Source organism: Euleptes europaea, chromosome 14, assembly GCF_029931775.1.
Source record: "Euleptes europaea isolate rEulEur1 chromosome 14, rEulEur1.hap1, whole genome shotgun sequence".
In the NCBI taxonomy this organism is placed as follows: domain Eukaryota; kingdom Metazoa; phylum Chordata; class Lepidosauria; order Squamata; family Sphaerodactylidae; genus Euleptes; species Euleptes europaea.
In genome coordinates, this window is record NC_079325.1 from 53189730 (window position 1) to 53208715 (window position 18986).

The following is an 18986-nucleotide window of genomic DNA, read 5'->3' on the forward strand; positions in this document are numbered from 1 at the left end:
GTGGCTTTTAAGCTGGGACCTTTTTCTCTTCTAACAGCCATAACGTTGTTTCCCCCTTGTCACTAGTATCTGGAACCAGCTCCACCGTAATGGGGTGGAGCAGACTGCAGATGGTGCAAGAGAGATTGCCAAATGCAGTTCACTGCCAGGCTCCTGTTGGTTGGTCGGAGATCAAGCAACACAGCATACCACCCTCTCCCTATAATAAATAATTTATAACGTATTAAGCCATGTCACTGCAAATATGGATTTCCTTGAGGAAGAAGCGAGAGACCTGGTATTTTTCACATCAAGCACCGTGGCATGTAGCTGTCAGATATGGTAAATTCTTATGATGCCTGTGTCTGACATCCTCATTATCCTGCTCTCCAAACAATCAGATATTTTCCACCTTCTACTTATTTCTAGGTGTTTAACTCCTCAAGAGAGCTTCTTGGAAGGTGTTTGCATCCTGAACATTTGAGCACTTCAGAGTTTTGTTCATTAAACCTGAACAAAGTGAGGTTGTACTTGGGAGAGAAGCCACACAGAGCTCGTTCACATGGTGATTTCTTGTGATACTTTTTTATGATTGGCTGCTTTAATTTTGAACTGAGAAGAAGTGTGTGGCAGTTTACTTAAATGGCTGTGAAATTTTTTGCAAGTTGGGGGTGGGGAGATTATTGGCCGTATTTGTACAGTGTCAAAAGTTGCCCTTAATTGAATATGTGCATACCTCATAAGTCATGATCTCGGTATACTCCTCCCTTTTAGACTCTGCATTCCTACATCATGCTGTCATCATTTCGCAAAGTCAGAGTCCAGGTATTTTACAATATGCATGTAATAATAGAGCCACATTTTTCCGGTTTGCTTTCCCCCCACTTTTTTGGCAGTGATAAAATTTGCACTGTGTGTGTGTTATTACCTAGAACAAAAAATATCAGACAAATCATTATGGCTTTCTAATGGGGGGATTCTAAATGCCTTTTCAGATCCTACCCCCCTTCCCATGCATGGTGTGTGATGAGCGTGCTTTTCTGACCATTTATTAGGCCTTTTTAAGTAGCATGATGTTTTTGTATGAGATGCTGGTGTGAGTTGCCAAAGTGGACTGGCCTTTTAGAACTATTGGCTGATGCAGCCTGCCTGCAAATTCTGCCCCAGCATATTGCAGTGTATTCTGTACAAGTCTCATTTGATGATAATCAACCGGAGTGCTTCTGTACCATTTATTACACTGGACTGCATTTGCTGCATTATTATATTTTCTCCTGTTTGTTTCAGTTTAATGAAATTAAGTAGGTCACGCAATACAGAATTTATGTTGAGAGAGAATGTAAAACCTTCCTAATTCCAAGATAAAGTAAGCTGCTTTCCAAAGTGGTAAAAACTACAGACTGATGATAGTGAGATAATGCCAAGAAGAATAGGGTTGGGAATTGAGACTGTTTGCACTGAGATTTTTTTAATGCCATACATTCCAAGATAATTAATTTTTCTCAGAAGCCATTGTGTAAAATGCAGCCCCTGCTAAGTCTCTGCATGGCCATGATTGGTATGGAATGGAGGAGTGTTAAAAAGCTGTACATAATCAGAGTGACTGTCAGATATTTCTTTTACATTGTGCATTAAAAAGTACTAATTTTCCATGAGTTGCAAAGATTCTCTTTTATCCCATCCCATGTGAAAATGCACAGCAAAGTCATTATGCAAGCCATCAGATGAAGATGATTGCCATAATCTGGTTGTTGAATTAAGGGTAAGCATTCATGGCGATTGGTCAGTTCCTTTTGTTGTCATGGTTTCCTGGGTCCAAAGAACACAAACACTCCTTCTTTCTGGGTTAATTTGCCTTTTGCATCTCCAGTCAGCCTCTGTTTAAAATGGCCACAGTACACAATGTTTAAAGGTCATGTCTGAAAGTAACAAAAGCCAAGCATTCTTTCTCTTTGCATACTGCAGAAGGTTTCCAAGACAGGCTGACCTTCCTTCCCTCCTTCCTTCCTTCCTTGCTGAGGCTGTAAGGCATCCAAACAGACGTTCCATGCTATGCCAAGAGATTGTTTTTTCAGTTCTAGGGAGAACTTCTAAAATACCATAACCTGAAATTCAAAAAGGGCATTGTGTGTCTTCAGGTAAATCTGGATCTGGAGGTTAGGAGTTGCAGTGGGTTTTGGATTTGCCGCATTAGTTCTGCAAACATAATATTTTTTCAGATCCCTGGAAGTTACTCAGTCCTCTCTCAGCCTCTTCCTTAAAAACTGAATTTTGGCTAAGCTAATAACATAAAACCACAAGAATTAATTTTGGTCCCTTGGAGGGAGTTAAATTTTAGATGACTTACTGCTTTTTTGAAATTTTGACATGAAAAGAAACATCTGCAGTTCTGGGCTGTTAGAGATGCAGGATTTATTAAGAGGTTCTTCCTGCAGTGCTTTTTATTTTTAAATTAGCAAAATGCTTATTACAGCAGGTAACTTTAAAATGCAGGGATCCTGGGTTGAAGGAGGGCACAGAGCATCTCCATTTGCTCTTAAGCGCTTGGTTTTCTTGTTACGATGGTACAGAGTAGTGCACTTAACTTGTCTTCAGCTGCTTAGTGGCACAAATGACCAACACTAAGAATTTTGCACTACAGTGTGGGCAACCAAATGTTAAGTGCCAGGACACGTAATGGTAGCAATGAAGAGATTGAACAAGGACCCCATAACCTATGACACTTTTTCCACGCAAGGAAGGACAAGTATGTACCCCAGCCTGTGCAGAGAGTGTGCATGTGTCTGTTTTGCAGCAGATGTCCATTCGCTTTCCAACTTGCATCCACGCCTCAAAACAGATGCTTCTGCGCCCTTTGCTAGGGACAGCATATGGTTTTTTTCCCACTCCATAGTGGTTACTCCTGTGTGGGAGTAACATAAATATGTGACAGTAGTCTGGCATGAAAATGCCTTGCATTTGGCAGCATTCTCTTATTTGCAGCAGCTTTTCCTTCATGAATAGCGTTGCGGACATCCTAACTGACCGTTGCATTACAGTATCTAAAAATACCCACCATTTGACATTCCCAATAAGATGCCGAGCATTCTGGTTTTTTTAAATTATTGCTTCTGAGGGACTTCAGCCAACCATTAAAAAAAAACAGTGGAGTCCTTAATCTCCGTTTGTTTGCCTCCACACCTTTGCTGTTGTCCTGCTGAAACCGCCATTAGTAGCTGTAACTTTTAAAAAATGCCAGGGAGACCGAGACCATTTAATTCCCTTAGCTTTTGATCTCCCGCGATGTTACCCATTTCACAGGGTTTTAGCTTAATTCTGCAGACTCATGCCACTTCCAAGGTGACTGCGGCAGCATGAAAAATCTTCATTATTTTCCCCTGACACTTTGCGGTGTCCTCAGAGCTCTGTCGCCTAGAAGAAAGCAACCCAATTAATTCCGCCTGCCTCCTCAGCCTGGAACTTTCTATCTAGCGTTTGACCTTATCAGCTCAGTGCAGATTGCAACAGGCGGGGCTGGCCCCTGCGCTGCACCAGGCCGGGCGGCCAGCAGTAATGCCTGGAATGTGATGATGTCTGTGCGCGTGAGGCCCAAGAACAACGCCGGCTATTCCATGTTGAGCCCCGAGGGCCTCTGAATTGAAAATGTTTTATGTTTAAATCTCACAAGTCCCTTTTGGTACCCATCCTTGTTCTGCACGTCTGCCCGCCGTGCCGCAGACCAAGGATGACCGCATCTCATTGTTTGGCTGTACAGAAACAGGCTGCCAAATGGTTCCTGCATCTGTTTGAGGCAGGGGCCTCTCTGCAGTTCCGAGGTGGAAATGTTGGATGCACGCTGCGTTGCTCTGCAGCATCAGCAACGCCCGGCCGTCTGGCTCGCAGCTCCCCAGCCAGTGCCGATCGCATTTTGGCAGAACGCGGGCTTGCTGGCGTCAGCTCCCCCCCTCCCCCTGCAGGAAAGAGCAGTCTATTATTGCTGGACCCAGGCGTTTCTTTTCTGATTGACTTGCTGCAGTTACAAAGAGAGCCTTTCATTTCCGTAAATTCTGCTGAAAGGGCAGACTGAGTTGTGTGATCGGAATAGCGAGAGGGGGGTGGTTAACTTGGTGAATCCTAAAATATATTTGGACAGAAGTACAGTAAGGATTTCTCAAGCAGCTGTTCCCCGGGGAATGATAGTGGGTTCTATGGAAACAACACAAAGGCTTAGCTGCTGCTAAAGAAAAAGCAAAATGTCTCCCTGTGTTAATAGCATCTGAGCAGAAACGGGAGGCGGGGGAGTGCAAGCAGGCGCAGGTGGAAGCCGCCTTCTGCCCTGCCCTTCCAGCCCAGCCTTCAGAAAGACGCGGCTTAGCACGATTGCTGCTGTCACTTAGCATTTCATTTGTAGTAATTAGTCACTTTCATTTAGCATGTCATCACTGCTTTTGTGGGAGAGTTGTTGCTGGACTGGTTTATCAGAGCAGCTAATCCGGTCTTGAACTGGATTTGTAGCTGGACGGCCTGCCTTTTTCTTGGACTTCAATAGCAGTTCTACGCTTAAGACGTCGCAGTTGCAACGAGGCCAAACCAGCATGTGTCTTCTCCGAAACGGCAGAGCTGCCTAGTCAATGGCTTCACAGGAGAGCCGACGAAAAAGAAAATGCTTAGCTGAAAATGCACAAAAGGGAAATGGGTTTGGGTTGTTTTTGTTTTTTTTAACAAAGTCACCCCTCAGAGTTGGTGCTCCATGGCGTTCTCTCAAGGCCGTGAGGAGGCATGAGCAGGGGTTGGCTTCTGGATTGTGGCAAATGCGTGGAGTAGGCAAGGAGAATGCTTAAACGACTACCTGAACCTTATTCTTGTTGGCGTAATTAATTTATAAGAGTGTTGCACTTTATATTTTTATCAAGGTTTGGTTTTTAAAGCGTCTTCGTCTTTCTCCTGTCAACCCTCTTGTTTAACCCTTCTTTTCAAATACATGGTGGGGGAAAAAAATATTAACCTTGGTCTGCCTAAGGGCCGACGCAGATGCTGAACACAGACAGAGGCTTCTTCGCATTCTGGCTTTGTCAGGGAAGTTAACATTCTGAGAAGATTCAGATACGATTTAATAAATGAAAGGCCGCAGGTTTCAGCAACCTCCCCCCCCACACACACACATCTCTTCCTACAATACCGCAATGCAGTTGGGGGCCTCAGAGTTCACGAAAATAACTACTGCTGCTGAAACAGCTATCCTTCAGCAGGGTGCAATTGTGCTAGCAGAACGCTCTGGAATGCATGAATTCACCCCCGTGTGTCATGTGTTCCCATCAACCACCGCCCTTTCCAGAGGCCTGAGTTCTAACAGGAAAGATAAGGCTGTGTACCAAACTCTTTCCTACCTTTGGGAGTTTTTTAAAAATAAAAACTGCATACAGATGTGTTTCCAGGGTTTTTTGGGGGGTGTTGTTGGTGGTATGTAGCTAAGAGATTAAATAACAGCTGCTCATTTTATAAATTCTGAAAGCAACTGCTAGTCTTTTTGTTTTAAAAAAGTTTATTTGCTAGTACTGACCTGTTGTTGAGAGCTAGCATGGTTTAGTGATTAAGAGCAGCGGACTTGAGAGAATCAGGTTTGATTCCCTATTTCTCGACGTGAGCGGTGGACTCTAATCTGGTGAATCAGGTTTGTTTTCCCACTCCTCCACAGAAAGCCTGTGGGGTGACCTTGGGCTACTCACAGTTCTCTCAGAACTCTCTCCACCCCACCTCCCTCACAAGGTGTCTGTTGTGGGGAGGGGAAGAGATTGTAAGCCGCTTTGAGACTCCTTGTAGGTAGAGAGAAGCAGGTTATAAAAACCAGCTCTTCTTCTTCTTGGCTTTTAAGTGGTCAGTGAAGAGTGTCAGTTATCATGACCTAAGGGCCATTCCATACATGGTGTGGCAACAAGCCGAGATTCGAGTACACATGGTGAAATGAGGAAGCAGCCCTTCCAGGTCCTTGAGAATATACCTGCTTGTGATTCCAAGCATGTGTTTATCTCATTCACACATTATATTGTTGTTATTTATTTATTAACCATACTTTTTTGAAATGCATGACTGAAATGTCTTCCAAATGTAGACAGTTTTTAGAAGTGTGTGTGTGTAAAGTGCCGTCAAGTCGCAGCCGACTTATGGTGACCCCTTTTTTGGGGTTTTCATGGCAAGAGACTAACAGAGGTGGTTTGCCAGTGCCTTTCTCTGCACAGCAACCCTGGTATTCCTTGGTGGTCTCCCATCCAAATACTAACAAGGGCTGACCCTGCTTAGCTTCTGAGAGCTGACGAGATCAGGCTAGCCTGGGCCATGCAGGTCAGGGCTTTCAGAAGTATAGAGGTCTATAAAATTATGCATGGTTTGCAGAGAGTGGACAGGGAGAGGTTTTTCTCCTTCTCCCATAATACTAGAAGGCGGGGTCATCAGCTGAAGCTGGAGGGTGAGAGATTCAAAACTGATAAAAGGAAGCATTTTTTCACACAACGCATAGTTAATTGTGGAACTCCCTGCCCCAAAATGAGGTGATGGCTGCCAACTTGGAAGGCTTTAAGAGGGGAGTGGACATGTTCATGGAGGAAAGGGGTATTCATGGCTACTAGTTAAAATGGATACTAGTCATGATGCATACTTATTCTCTCCAGGATCAGAGGAGCATGCCTATTATCTTAGGTACTGTGGAACACAGGCAGGATGGTGCTGCTCCATTTGTCTTGTTTGTGGGCCTCCTAGAGGCTCCTGATTGGCCACTGTGTGAACAGACTGCTGGGCTTGATGGGCCTTGGTCTGATCCAGCAGGGCTTTTCTTATGTTCTTAAGTACAGAGTAAGAGACGTTTCTTGCATCTGTAGCGCTTTGGGAAAGAGAATATGAAATCTCTTCAAAGCTTTTTTGGAGCTTGAGGAAATTTCTAGAATTTTAGGCAGGAAATGAGATATCAGGGCTAAAATTGCAGCCAACATGGTCAACTAGCAAAAATGGCCAATAAGAAAGTAGGGAAGAGAGCTCCCTAGCAAACATAGCTTCATGAGTTTTGCAGGTGAAGGAATGACATTTGATTTAACTGAAGGATGATGAGAATGTAGAAAACAAAGTTGTGAACATGCTTGTTATGGAAATCCCAGTGATTTTAGTCGAACTGTCTTTCTTGCAAGTTTGTCTAGAAGTACAGCCATTGTCTTTCTGGAAGCAGTGTGCGCCTGACTCTGTCATGGTGTGATTTTAAACCAACGAAAAACTTTCCAGTGTCTCACTGTTTCAATAAAAAGGGCGGGGCAGTCTTTCTCTGCTGACTTTTTAAAATCTCCTTAGTGACAATTTACAGGCCTCTTCCAGTAATGTGAGCCTGTTGGCTCCCACGGGACTGCAGCAGCATAAGCCAGTCTGTGAATTGCGCTAAGCTACCTCTACTATCAACTTCTGCTCTGTATTGTAGTGCCTTTGCTTTTAACCTGCATCCAGACTTATAAGACATATATAACTCTTGTGTTCTAGCATTTTTATGTAAGGGATGTGTGTCCTTCCCATGTTTGAATTTCCTTTGCTGCCACTTCAAGCTGCGTATCGTGTCAAAAGAGCTAATCAATGTCTCTTGACTTCTAGAAAATGGATCCTACTGGAGTAAAAGTGCTGGAAACAGCAGAGGACATTCAAGATAGGCGTCAGCAGGTTCTGGACCGCTATCACAGGTTCAAGGAGCTATCCACCTTGAGGCGCCAAAAGCTAGAAGATTCCTACAGGTTCCAGTTTTACCAGCGTGATGCAGATGAGCTGGAAAAATGGATCCAGGAGAAGCTCCAGATTGCGTCGGATGAAAATTACAAAGACCCAACCAACCTGCAGGTAGGGGCCACCTTCAGATTGCAAGAGCCAAGCACAGGCTGGTAACTGACGCAGTGGTGCATATGGAAGAGCTGGAATTTCTCCTCTGAGGCAAGGGCATCCTGAAGCTGTGGGTTGTTTTCCTCTCCATCCGGGTAGGCAGGACTAAAAACGTTGACTTCCTGTCTCCCTTGGCGAGAAAACAGCCTGCAGGAAGCCAGTTTCCGTCCTGCCTATTCGGGTAGAGCAGGCAACTTCGCACAACTCTGTGCCTCAGACCCAAATAGATTTAGATTGGATTCTCCCCTAGAGCCTCTTTGTTCTGTTTTTGTCTAGTAAGTCTTCCCTTTGTTTGTACCTGTTCCTTTTCCCTTAAATTTGCCCTTCCTTCCTTTCCCTTCGTTTTTTTCCCTCGTCTGAGAGAAAGTAGGGAAGAATTTCCAAAATGGCCGACGCCATTGAAATTAGAGAGGACGACCTCCTCTCTGAAAAAGATTAGCAGAGGGGGCTGGTACAAACCACCCCCTCAGGTACCGGTTCTCCCAACGGCCGCGAGTGCGGACCATTAGGGAGTTTAATTCAGCCACCTGGCTCCCCGCCCGACGAGCAGCCCGCCAAGGGAGACAGGAAGTCAAAGTTTTTAGTCCTGCCTACCCGGATGAAGAGGAAAACAACCCACAGCTTCAGAATGCCCTTCGCCTCAAGAGAGAATAAGCCTTCACGGTAAGTAACCAAGGCTGTAATCTGGGAGGAAATGATGTAGGTGATGTGCATGGCTCACGTTTGACGCTTCCTCCTTTCAGGGGAAACTGCAGAAACACCAGGCCTTTGAAGCTGAAGTGCAAGCCAACGCTGGTGCCATCGTTAAATTGGATGAGACTGGTAACCAGATGATTAACGAAGGGCATTTTTCTTCTGAAACTATACGAGTAAGTGTTGAAGAACTTATTGCAGAATTTGACATGACCCTTTTAGAATGGGCTGCTGGTTAGTTGGCCACCTACGATAGCCTTGTGGTCAGGGAGAGCAGCTTGAAGTTCTGTGTCATGGTCCTTATGGTAGCACTGCTGATCCAGATCCCCAGCCAGGAGGGGACGAAATGAGGGGGTGGCAACTGTGCAGCGTCATCATGAATGGCGTGGCAGGGGATCCTCCAGACAAAATGCTGGGGGTGGTTTTACTTCCAGGTCAAGTCCCTTCTAGTAAGCAGCTTGAAAACCATTGATCTCTGGGTTGACACTGGAATTCCCCTTTGCCCCAGATGAAGAGATTGTATGAGCATCCTTTCAGCATCTGCCCTTGGACAACAGGGGCACGAAGAAAGTTTTTCTCAGTAAATGTGCACCATTACATGAATTCTCCCCCCCCCCTTTGGAGACATGTCAAAGTGTGAGTTTGGCCACTTTTTGAAAGAAAACTGACATATTCAGATTTTTGGTCAAGCTGGAGGTTTCTGAAGTTAAATGAATGGGAGAGTGTTGTTTTTTCTTACCTTTTCTATTTCATAACTGTACTACATTTAACAGGTAGTTTAGATACCTAGCAACCCCTGGGATGTTTTGGGGGGGGGGAGTTCTAAAACGTAGTTCTCAAGGCTACACACTGTTGCTAAAGAGCATTGAATGCTAGAACTGATACAGCAATTCTGGATCAACACTGGGTGTGTTAACTTACATGCTTCCAGCACACCATTATATGAAAGTGGTTCATTATCAGATGAGCTCTTTAGCTTGTTCTTTCCCCTTCAGAACAGCAGATCACTCAACAAATAACCGGACTATCAGATTTGCAGAACATTTTTTTAAGAATGGTGTGTATAAAATATGAGAGCCAGGTTGGTGTAGTGGTTAAGAGCTGTGGACCCTAATCTGGAAAACCGGGTTCGATTCCCCACTTGTCCACGTGAAGCCTGCTGGGTGACCTCGGGCCAGTCACTGTTCTCTCAGAATTCTCCCAGCCCACGCAGAAGCAGGCAATGGCAAACCACCTCCGAATATTTCTTGCCTTGCAAACCTTATGGGGTCACCATAAGTCAGCTGTGATTTGATGGCACTTTGCACCACAATATATATATTGTTGTTGTGGTGACCTTGCCTTCATGAGGAGGAAGGATCTGCTTTTCAGAGGGGAGCAGTCTAAAGCTGTAGTTTAGAAACGGCTTGTGCTAGAGAAGGCCTTAGTTATACTCCCATGAATGGTATGCCTGCAGAGCCACTCCCTAAATAAACAGCTATGTGGAATGCAGCCCAATTTTTCTAAAAATGTGATATCTTGGGGCTCTGCTCATGGATGTTGGCTCTGACATGTGTTCTGTTTGTAATGGTAACCAGTGTGTTAATGGTTCAGTCTTTCACGCCATACAGGACTGCACAGCGCCCAATAGTAACTACTATCCAAGTGGGGTCACACATACGAGTAGGTGGATTATTGGTTGTGTGGGTGCTGCTTTTTCCCTGTTTCTTTGAATGCCTCTGTCCTCCCCCCGTCCTTGATTTGATGTTTTACTGCTTGAGGGTGGAACTGCTTGTTGCAAGAAGCAACACTGGGCATCCCGATGGAGTTCTCCCCTTCCAAGATGTGTAATAGAATGTGCTGGTATCCCATTGCTGTCTTGTGCATTTCTCAGCTCCTGCTCTGTGCTGCTGGCTGCTGCTAGTGGGCATAGGGAAATAACATGCACTGATGTCAGCACACAGGGTGACTTTTACAACACATTACCAAGGGGGAAACTTGATGCCCGGATGCCATTTTTGGCAGCAGCCTCATTGTTCTTGTAACATGTAGATGTACCCTGTGATTGTTATAATCTCCAGCAGTGTGAGCTGTTTTCTTTCTCTTTTAAAAACTCATCGCTGAATTGGTTATGCTTTTCATATGATTTTGGTAAGGTCTGCTTTCCGTATGGTATTTCCCATCCTCCTCAGCTTGACTTTCCAGTTGCCTTTATTGATGATCACAGCCCAGTGAATGCCGGGTGGAGTAGATATTGCCCTGTTTTTCAATTGTGTGCTTGATGTCTTCTTTTTTAAATTTAAAACTTCCTCTTTAATTGTGAGCAGCTCTTCTCGACTCTTCTGGTAGTTTTTCTGAGACTGGGTTTGACAGTTGTTGTTTGGTAACATTTTTAGTAATTTAGCCATTTAAAAACATTGACTTTCACCTCTTCTACCTATTAGGGTTTACTTGTAACTTGACACAAGTAAACTGGATGGAAAATCATATTGTTAAATCTGTTCATATAACAGCAACCTGCAAAGTTCATATTACAGTATCTTACAAACCTCACAAAGCTATTTGTGAGGTTTGTCTTTGATTTTGTTCCTTGAGAGAGAATGTTTTAAATCACATTTTGTACAGTAATCCCTATGAATAAATTTTGAAGCAAACTGTTAATCTTCATCCAAAGAAATGGGTATAAGGAATTATATGAGAGGCATCTGATGCAGTGGGTCAGAGTTTGGATACATGAGCTGCTAGTAAAAATCCTTGTTTGCTCATCAGTGTTGAAGAATAATCTTACGGAAGACAGAGGGTGGGGCTTGTCCCTGTCACTGTGAGCGATGCTAACCCCTTTTGAAGAGGTTAATGCTGTTACAAGTCTGGTCTGCTTGAGAGAGACTTCTGAAGCATATAGTGTTACAACAGTTTTCAGGTGACTTCTTTTAATTGACTGTGTTTGAACTGGACTGAAAGGCAGCCATCTTAGTCTCTTACAGCAAAGAGAGAGCCTTACAGCATCTTCAAGACTACTGGATTTTTTGTGGCTTTCATTGACTAGGGACCACTTTGTCAGATTAGTACCGTGTTACCCACTGTTGGCAGGGGTGTGTGTGTATTTTGCATACATCTCATACATGTACAGATATAGAAAGACCATGAAATGAAAATGTTACATGATATTGCTACATAAAGCTGGAATCCACAGAAACCAAATCTAGTAGTAACAGTGGTATAATGTCTTTCATGTGTAGCTATTCATTGCATTTTTCTTTTACAAAAATCAAAGACTCGACTGCAAGAACTTCACCGTCTCTGGGAGTTGCTGTTGGAGAAAATGAGGGAGAAGGGAGTCAAACTCCTCCAAGCTCAGAAGCTTGTGCAGTATTTACGAGAATGTGAAGACGTGATGGATTGGATCAACGACAAGGTATCTGTGTTGTGGCGAAGGTCACTCACTGGGATAATGTAACTCCTTGGTATTCTATTGCCTTGAGGAAAATTGGGCTTGGGTCTAGAGGGAAAGGGAGGGCAAACATCTGTAACCATATGAAATAGTTTTCATTGTGGCACAAAGGTAGCACTGTAAGATCATTTAAGTTACAGTTGGTAATTATTTTGCGATCGAATAGGCATTGTTAGATCATTACAGCCTTACTGTGAAATGTTTAAAAAATAGGCAAAGGTGAAAATGGGTGAATGAAAAAGGAACTGCTTGACATACTGGTGCTGGAAAGCAAGGCAGACATTGCTTTTAAAATGTGTATATTTTACAGCAGTGGAGAGCCTGTGAGCTGCCTGCCGTTGGTGAAAACCACAACACAGCTGTGTGTATGAGACATGTTGCTTTTAGGCCGCCGTGGTGGCAGAACAGCCTGTCCATTTGAATCTAATATGCATAAATGAAAGTACACATTTTAAAAGGGAGAGTAGAGCTGTGACTAGAGCACATTTCTTCCGTGGCTGAAAAATGTCTATTACCTTGGGTAAATAGCAACATCAGCCACAATTAAACTGTTAAATGGTGCAAAGTACCCATGTAACTTTTCTTATAACTCCTTGTCTCATACCACTAGCAACTCTCAGCTTGCTAAATTGCTTTAATTACTCTAGAGGATCACAGTGCCATTTTAAGGAACAAGGTTATAACCTTTTGCTGGGCCAAGTAGACTTCAAAATACCAGAACTAAGAGTTTGGCCTACAAAGATGTCTTCTGCGGTGTCCAGATAATTCTTTTTTCTTTCAATATTCTTGTATTAAATTCCAGTGGAGAGGCTTTTCTTTTGCTTTATTAAAATGTGCTAAGATGAGAGTTGCAAAGATGGGGCTCAGCATTCCTTGTTCTGATAACGTCTAATAACGCCTTGCTATTCTGGTGTATTTGAAACTGGTGGGTGTTGTTCTTGCCAGGAGGCGATAGTAACATCAGAAGAGCTCGGCCTGGACCTGGAGCATGTTGAGGTTTTGCAGAAGAAATTTGAGGAGTTCCAGACAGACTTGGCAGCCCACGAAGAGAGAGTGAATGAAGTGAACCAATTTGCTGGCAAGCTCATCCAGGTAATAACTTTTGACAGCAGCTAAGGTCTTTGTGCGTCCTATTCAAAAGCATAATTAAATGAGGTTGAACTAATCCCCCCCCCCAAAAAAACGACTGACGTTTGCACTTTAAAGGACATGTTGTGAATGAGGAGGATGACTGGAGTCTGTATGGAGGTCATGTGTGAAGAAAATAGCTGCTTTGCTTATCAGTCAGAGGAGAAGGGAAGATCAGTCAGAGGAGAAGGGAAGAAAGAGCATTTCTAATTTTCTCAGGTCCTGGATACTATTACTCTCCCTTCCTAGATCTGTTTCTCAGCCTCCTGGAAGGAGCAGAGTGAGTGAACAGGTTGTTATATGCTCAGGCTGGTGCTTAATTCCTACTGTCCCTAAGAAGGGCTCTAGTTGGCCTCTATAATCATTGATTGACTCATCACTAAGCTTTATTCAAATATGAACTTGAATCTGGTTGGTGCCTGGTAAACTGAGATAAATGCATAAAACACAAGATTAGGTGTTACAGGCTGTGAACACTGTGTACTTCCTGGGCCATTGCCACTCTCCAATATAATTAACTCTTTGAACCTTAAATTATTTCCCCAGAGTAAGACAAGGGTCCCACGTAGCTGCAGGAGATTGGCCACTGACGGAGTGTTATCTCGGCATTTATAGACAACCACATGGACTCAGGCCAATAATCATTAACCTCAAGATTCTCTCTCCAGAGCAGGGTTGAGAGTGGAAAAGAGGAGAATAGATTTTCAGGCTTAGCTGGGGCTTGGACAATTAGTAAAAAACAAAACCACAGCTCAGCTAGATTCTAAAGAGATGCTGTGTCTTGGCATAGGGATCGTTTGTTTTCCATGTTGTTGGGCACATTGTCCCTTATTTTTATGCTGTGACTCTGATGAGTTGAGGTTTTAAACAAATAAGTTAGCTGAATTGAAGATTGTGCCTTTCCAAGATTGCTGCCCTCAAGAAAAGTACCAATCTACAACATTCTGAATCTCTGGCTTTATCTGCTGGCGAACACTATATCACTTTGTGTCAGGGATGAGGCAGGCTTTAGCATTTAGCATGCTGCCTGGTCCAGGAGGTCCTGTGCCAACCCACTGCTTCCTACTCAGAGCAATTCACAAGTATCTGTGTTCCACCCACTGTACTGATCTTCATTAGTTGGGGCCAGTGGTCTTAGCCACCTGTTTTCACAAGTGTCTTGCTTTAAGGGCTGCCTTCCTGAAACTCAACAGTATCCAGCAAAATTGAGGGGAACTGATTCAGAACAAGCAAAAATACTTCTTTTTAATGAACTTGTGGAATTCACTGCCACAAGAAATAGTTATGGCCATTTGCTTATATGTTTTTAAAGGGGGGGTTAGATAAATTCATGGAGGATAGGTTCCTCAGTGGCTATGAAACACAATGGCTAAGTGAAACCCCATTGTAGCATGCCTCCAAATATCAATTGCTGGGGGCAGTGATGGGGAGACTTTGGCCTCTGGGCTGTGGTTGAAGGCCTTCTGAGAACATCTAGTTGGCCTCTTAGGGAAACAGGATGCTGGGCTACATTGACCATTGGTCTGATCTAGCAGTACTCTTCCTGCATTCATCATGAGGCTTGCAAATATCCTGAAGGGTCATCCCATCTTGTTTCTTTACCATCTGGAACAAAGACAAGACTTGTGTGTGTGTGTGTGTCTGCAGCCTCGTCCTTTTGCTCCCCCTTGACATAAGGAGACTCATTCTGGCAAGGACAGCTTCACAGAACTTTCCAGCTCTTTTCTGGTTTAACAGTGCACTAGGGGGAGCTTTGAGCTATACATAATCCTTGTTACCTGCTGTGGGGGACAAGGAGCAAATGAGTTTACGCAGATAATGGCAGTTACTGAAAGAGAATGCCCTAGGAAAACAGAAGCAGTTTGGATAAATGCAAATTCACCAAAAGATCCCCCCTCCCCTTCACTTTCTAGGAACAGCACCCTGAAGAGGAATTAATCAAGTCTAAGCAAGATGAAGTCAATGCAAGCTGGCAGCGTCTTAAAGGGCTGGCTCTTCAGAGGCAGGGAAAACTCTTTGGAGCAGCAGAAGTGCAGCGTTTTAACAGGTACAACTTTGACTAGTTATGTCAATCGCTTTTATCAGAATTAATAATTACACCATTTTAAAAAATTGCTTCCTTTAAAATTGAATGTGTGACCCTTGGTCCACCTAGCCCAGTATTGTTGTCCTGGCTAGCAGAGACCCCTGGGTCTCTGGCAAAGACCTTTCTCAAACCCGTTACTTGGGATTTTTTTAACCCAAGTTACCAGGGATTGAACCATCTGCACACAAAGCATGTGCTCTGTCACAGGACTGTGCCCCCCCCCCCCAAGTTATATGGATGCTTGCCTACCTCTGTTATGGTTTTGCTTGCCCATGGGAATGAACACTTTGTGCTGTCAATACAAACACATGAAGTTGCCTCATGCTGAATCATACTGTTGGTCTATCAAGGTCAGTATTTTTTAGGTGGAGGTCTTTCACCTCACCTCACCTCAGGATCGCAGGCAGAGGTCTTTCACAGCACCCACTACCTGATGCTTTTAATTGGAGATGTCAGGAATTGAAACTAGGATGTTCTACATGCAGTGCCAATGCTCTCCCACTGAGCCATGGCCTCTCCATTACGGTATGTGCGAGAGAGGGAGAATTATAACCTGATTTTTACTGGTTAATCATAAAAAGGCTTTTCTCTTCTAATGGCAACCCTTATTTGCCCCAACTCTGTAACTGAGCAACCAAAGAATTGATTTTGTCTCCTGTTCCTGTGGAATCTGTTTGTGTTGTTTGCCAACTTTTGTACCATCAACCCTTCTTGCTGTCTGCTGCGAGCTATTCTTTTTGGCAGTTCTTGGTAGACCCAAGGAGTTGCAGCATAATACTGTTGTGCCTTGCATATGGGGTTGCCGTTCAAGACTGAGTTCCCAAGCTTTTGTCAGTTGTATAAAGAGAGAATGCTGACAAGTGTGGCGTTTCCCATTGTGGCTTACGATGATAAGAGATTGCTGGTGCTGAAATTTTCTCCTTGCTGCAGCTCTAAACCCCTTGTAGATTATAATATCCATCTTAGATGGCCAGATAGTTGTTGTTTTTTTTTAATTTGTCAGTTTATAATGAAATAACATCAGAATCAGCATTTCTGTAGTTTGGTAACAGAATTACAAGAAGCAGTTATCTTCTCAAATCAATTTCTTGTCACTCTCCAGGAGCAGAAGATGGAATTTTTTGGTAGTTTAACATTCTCCATAGAAGAGATAAATGTCACTTTTTATAGGTTAATAGCAGCACAGTCATCTTTTCTGCAAACAGTGTAGCCAGAAATTCCTGTGAATTTCCTTTGACAGTTTTCATTTTGCCTACCTGACTAGTCTTAGAATGTAATATTGTCTTGTTTCATATCTTAATACAATACTTTTAAAAATTGAATTTAATCCTTACACAATACTAGCCAAGCGTGAAAGTCCAAATCCATGTACCATGGATGCAGTAAAGAAGTGGGTGAGACAAAATACACGTTGTATACTGAGAAAAGGAGCAAACAATTTGGAACTCATGTCAAGCATCTTAGGGCAACTGCCGAGTGGAATTCGTTCTCAGACTTGCCAGAAGATTGTGGGTCTGCCTCTCTTGTTCTATTTGTGAGCATAGTATTTATTTTGTGCAGAGAATTTAGCTTTCGTTTGTGTGTTCGTGATGAGAACAGCCCTGTCCAAAAGAGAATACGGTTCAGTGGAGATCTTTGCCTTCGTACCCTGAATAGGGAATGTAAATTAAACTGGGATTTGTTTCTTGCAGGGATGTGGAGAATACGGTTCAGTGGAGATCTTTGCCTTCGTACCCCGAATAGGGAATGTAAATTAAACTGGGATTTGTTTCTTGCAGGGATGTGGACGAAACTATCAGCTGGATTAAAGAGAAAGAGCAGCTGATGGCGTCTGATGATTTCGGCAGAGACCTGGCAAGTGTGCAGGCTTTGCTGCGCAAACACGAGGGTTTGGAGAGGGATCTTGCCGCTCTGGAAGACAAGGTAGATGGGACAGATGCTTTTATTTGGAACAGAAAATTAATTGGCACTGCTGGCCTTGCTGTTACTTGTGGGCTCTCTCTGCCTCTAGGTGAAGGCTTTGTGTGCAGAGGCAGAAAGATTGCAGCAGTCCCACCCTCAAAACGCCTCTCAGATCCACGTGAAACGGGAAGAACTGATTGCAAACTGGGAACAGATTCGCACTCGGGCAGCAGAGAGGCATGCTCGCCTGAATGATTCCTATAGGTAAGAATGTCATATGTCTGGAAAGACTGTGTGTGGTATTTAAAAGTATATGATTTCCACACCCAGATTCATATCATCTTCAGTGGGAAGGAGAAAAGCGGAGTCTTTAAAAGGTTTGTGTGGGTTCTTATTTCAGTAATCCATGTACTTGTCTTGGCTTGCACTTCAAACGTAAATATTTTAATTAACTGCCGCTGGATGAATGAAATAGAGCTGTTCTGTCATCTGTAATCCTAACAAGTTTCTAATAGTTTCCTGTTGCCTTTACTCCATTTTTAGGAACATAAACCAATAGGATTACATAAGATTATTCAGTCCTCACGGACTGTTGTTCGTATTAGGAGGAAACAAGAAGGGGATCCACAAGAACTTTCAGGGGGCATCTCATTTCCTCCTTCCCTCCTGTTTCAGCTTCCCCTTCCCTGGAAGCCCCCATAGCCTCTCCCCTTTTCCTGCTTTCTTTCTTTATTTCCCACCCACCAGCCAATCTACATTTATCTTCCCCCTGTCTTCAGCTTTCCCTTTCCCTGGCAGCCTCTACGTAGGAAAACTATGCCCTAGTTGTACATTGTTGACTGCTGGGCCAAGCCCAGTTGTGTGGTGGAGAATCTGTACATTCTTGCAGAGGGCACCTCATTTTCCTATATCCCTATCCCCATACTATTTTCTCTTTCTCTCCTTCTGGCAGCCCCCATATCTTCAACCTTCCCTGTTTTCTTTCACTCCTCCTCATCCATCACTCAACCTTTTATCTGTCCCACCATCTTTAGCTGTATTTATTATTTACTTCATTTATACCCCACTTTTCTCTGCAATGGGGTCCCAAAGCAGCTTACACCATTCTCCTCTCCTCCATCCATTTTATATTACCAACAACCCTGCGAGGTAGGTTAGTCTGAGAATGTGTGACTGGCCCAAGGTCACCAAGTGAAGTTGTGGACAGAGTGGGAATTTGAACCTGGGCCTCTGAAATCCTAGTCTGAAATTCTAACCACTTATGAGTTCTTCCTCAAAGGCCAAGGTAACCATGGAAAGGGCCCTCCCTGACTGACAGAAACAAAGGTTTGAAGGCTGGCAATACTGTTAGGTTGCCTAGCAACCCTCACAGTGGCCACTGCACAAGGCATTTGTTTATTAAAGTTACAGGCGCTGCTTCTATTAATGGGGAGGTGGGTTAATGCTCCAGTGTATTTCTTTTTATTCTTTAGATTTCAGATTTTTATTTTTTTGCAAACCTGGGGCTTTTCCTGGTTTGTAGAAAGATCTGCCTTGTCTGTTCATGGCTCCAACTTTTGGATTTACGTATCCACAGTTAAAATTTAGATATATTGATGATGGTAATACATCCTGTGTCTCCAGTATTGGAACTGTCCACTCCATGTAATAGTGGGAAGATATTAAGTAACTTTCATTCAAAATGAAGCCAGATATTCTGGCTTTTTACTGCAAACCTTGTGTAAAACGTAGCCCTTTGCACTTTACACATCCATCTCATTGATCTTAGTGATTCTTAGTTCATGGTTCTTTAGCTGGTCCAGGGGCCACCACGCTTCCTCTTGGTAGGTTTTGGTTGAAATAATTATCCAGTTCTTCTTTTTTTCCCTTGTCCCTCTTCCCCGCCCC

General features: G+C 43.6%; 1 protein-coding gene across 5 annotated transcripts in view; it reads left to right on the plus strand.

Annotated features, from left to right (window-relative positions):
* Window positions 1-7584: 7584 nt before the first annotated feature.
* The window catches only part of SPTAN1 (spectrin alpha, non-erythrocytic 1), an 89181-nt gene continuing 77779 nt past the window's right edge, over window positions 7585-18986 (plus strand). For all 5 annotated transcript variants that reach the window (XM_056860715.1, XM_056860716.1, XM_056860717.1 and 2 more), the window contains exons 1-7: window positions 7585-7821; window positions 8604-8729; window positions 11807-11947; window positions 12929-13075; window positions 15025-15158; window positions 16976-17120; window positions 17209-17363. In XM_056860715.1, the coding sequence (XP_056716693.1) occupies window positions 7585-7821; window positions 8604-8729; window positions 11807-11947; window positions 12929-13075; window positions 15025-15158; window positions 16976-17120; window positions 17209-17363 (1085 nt within the window). The remainder of the gene's footprint in view (window positions 7822-8603; window positions 8730-11806; window positions 11948-12928; window positions 13076-15024; window positions 15159-16975; window positions 17121-17208; window positions 17364-18986) is intronic.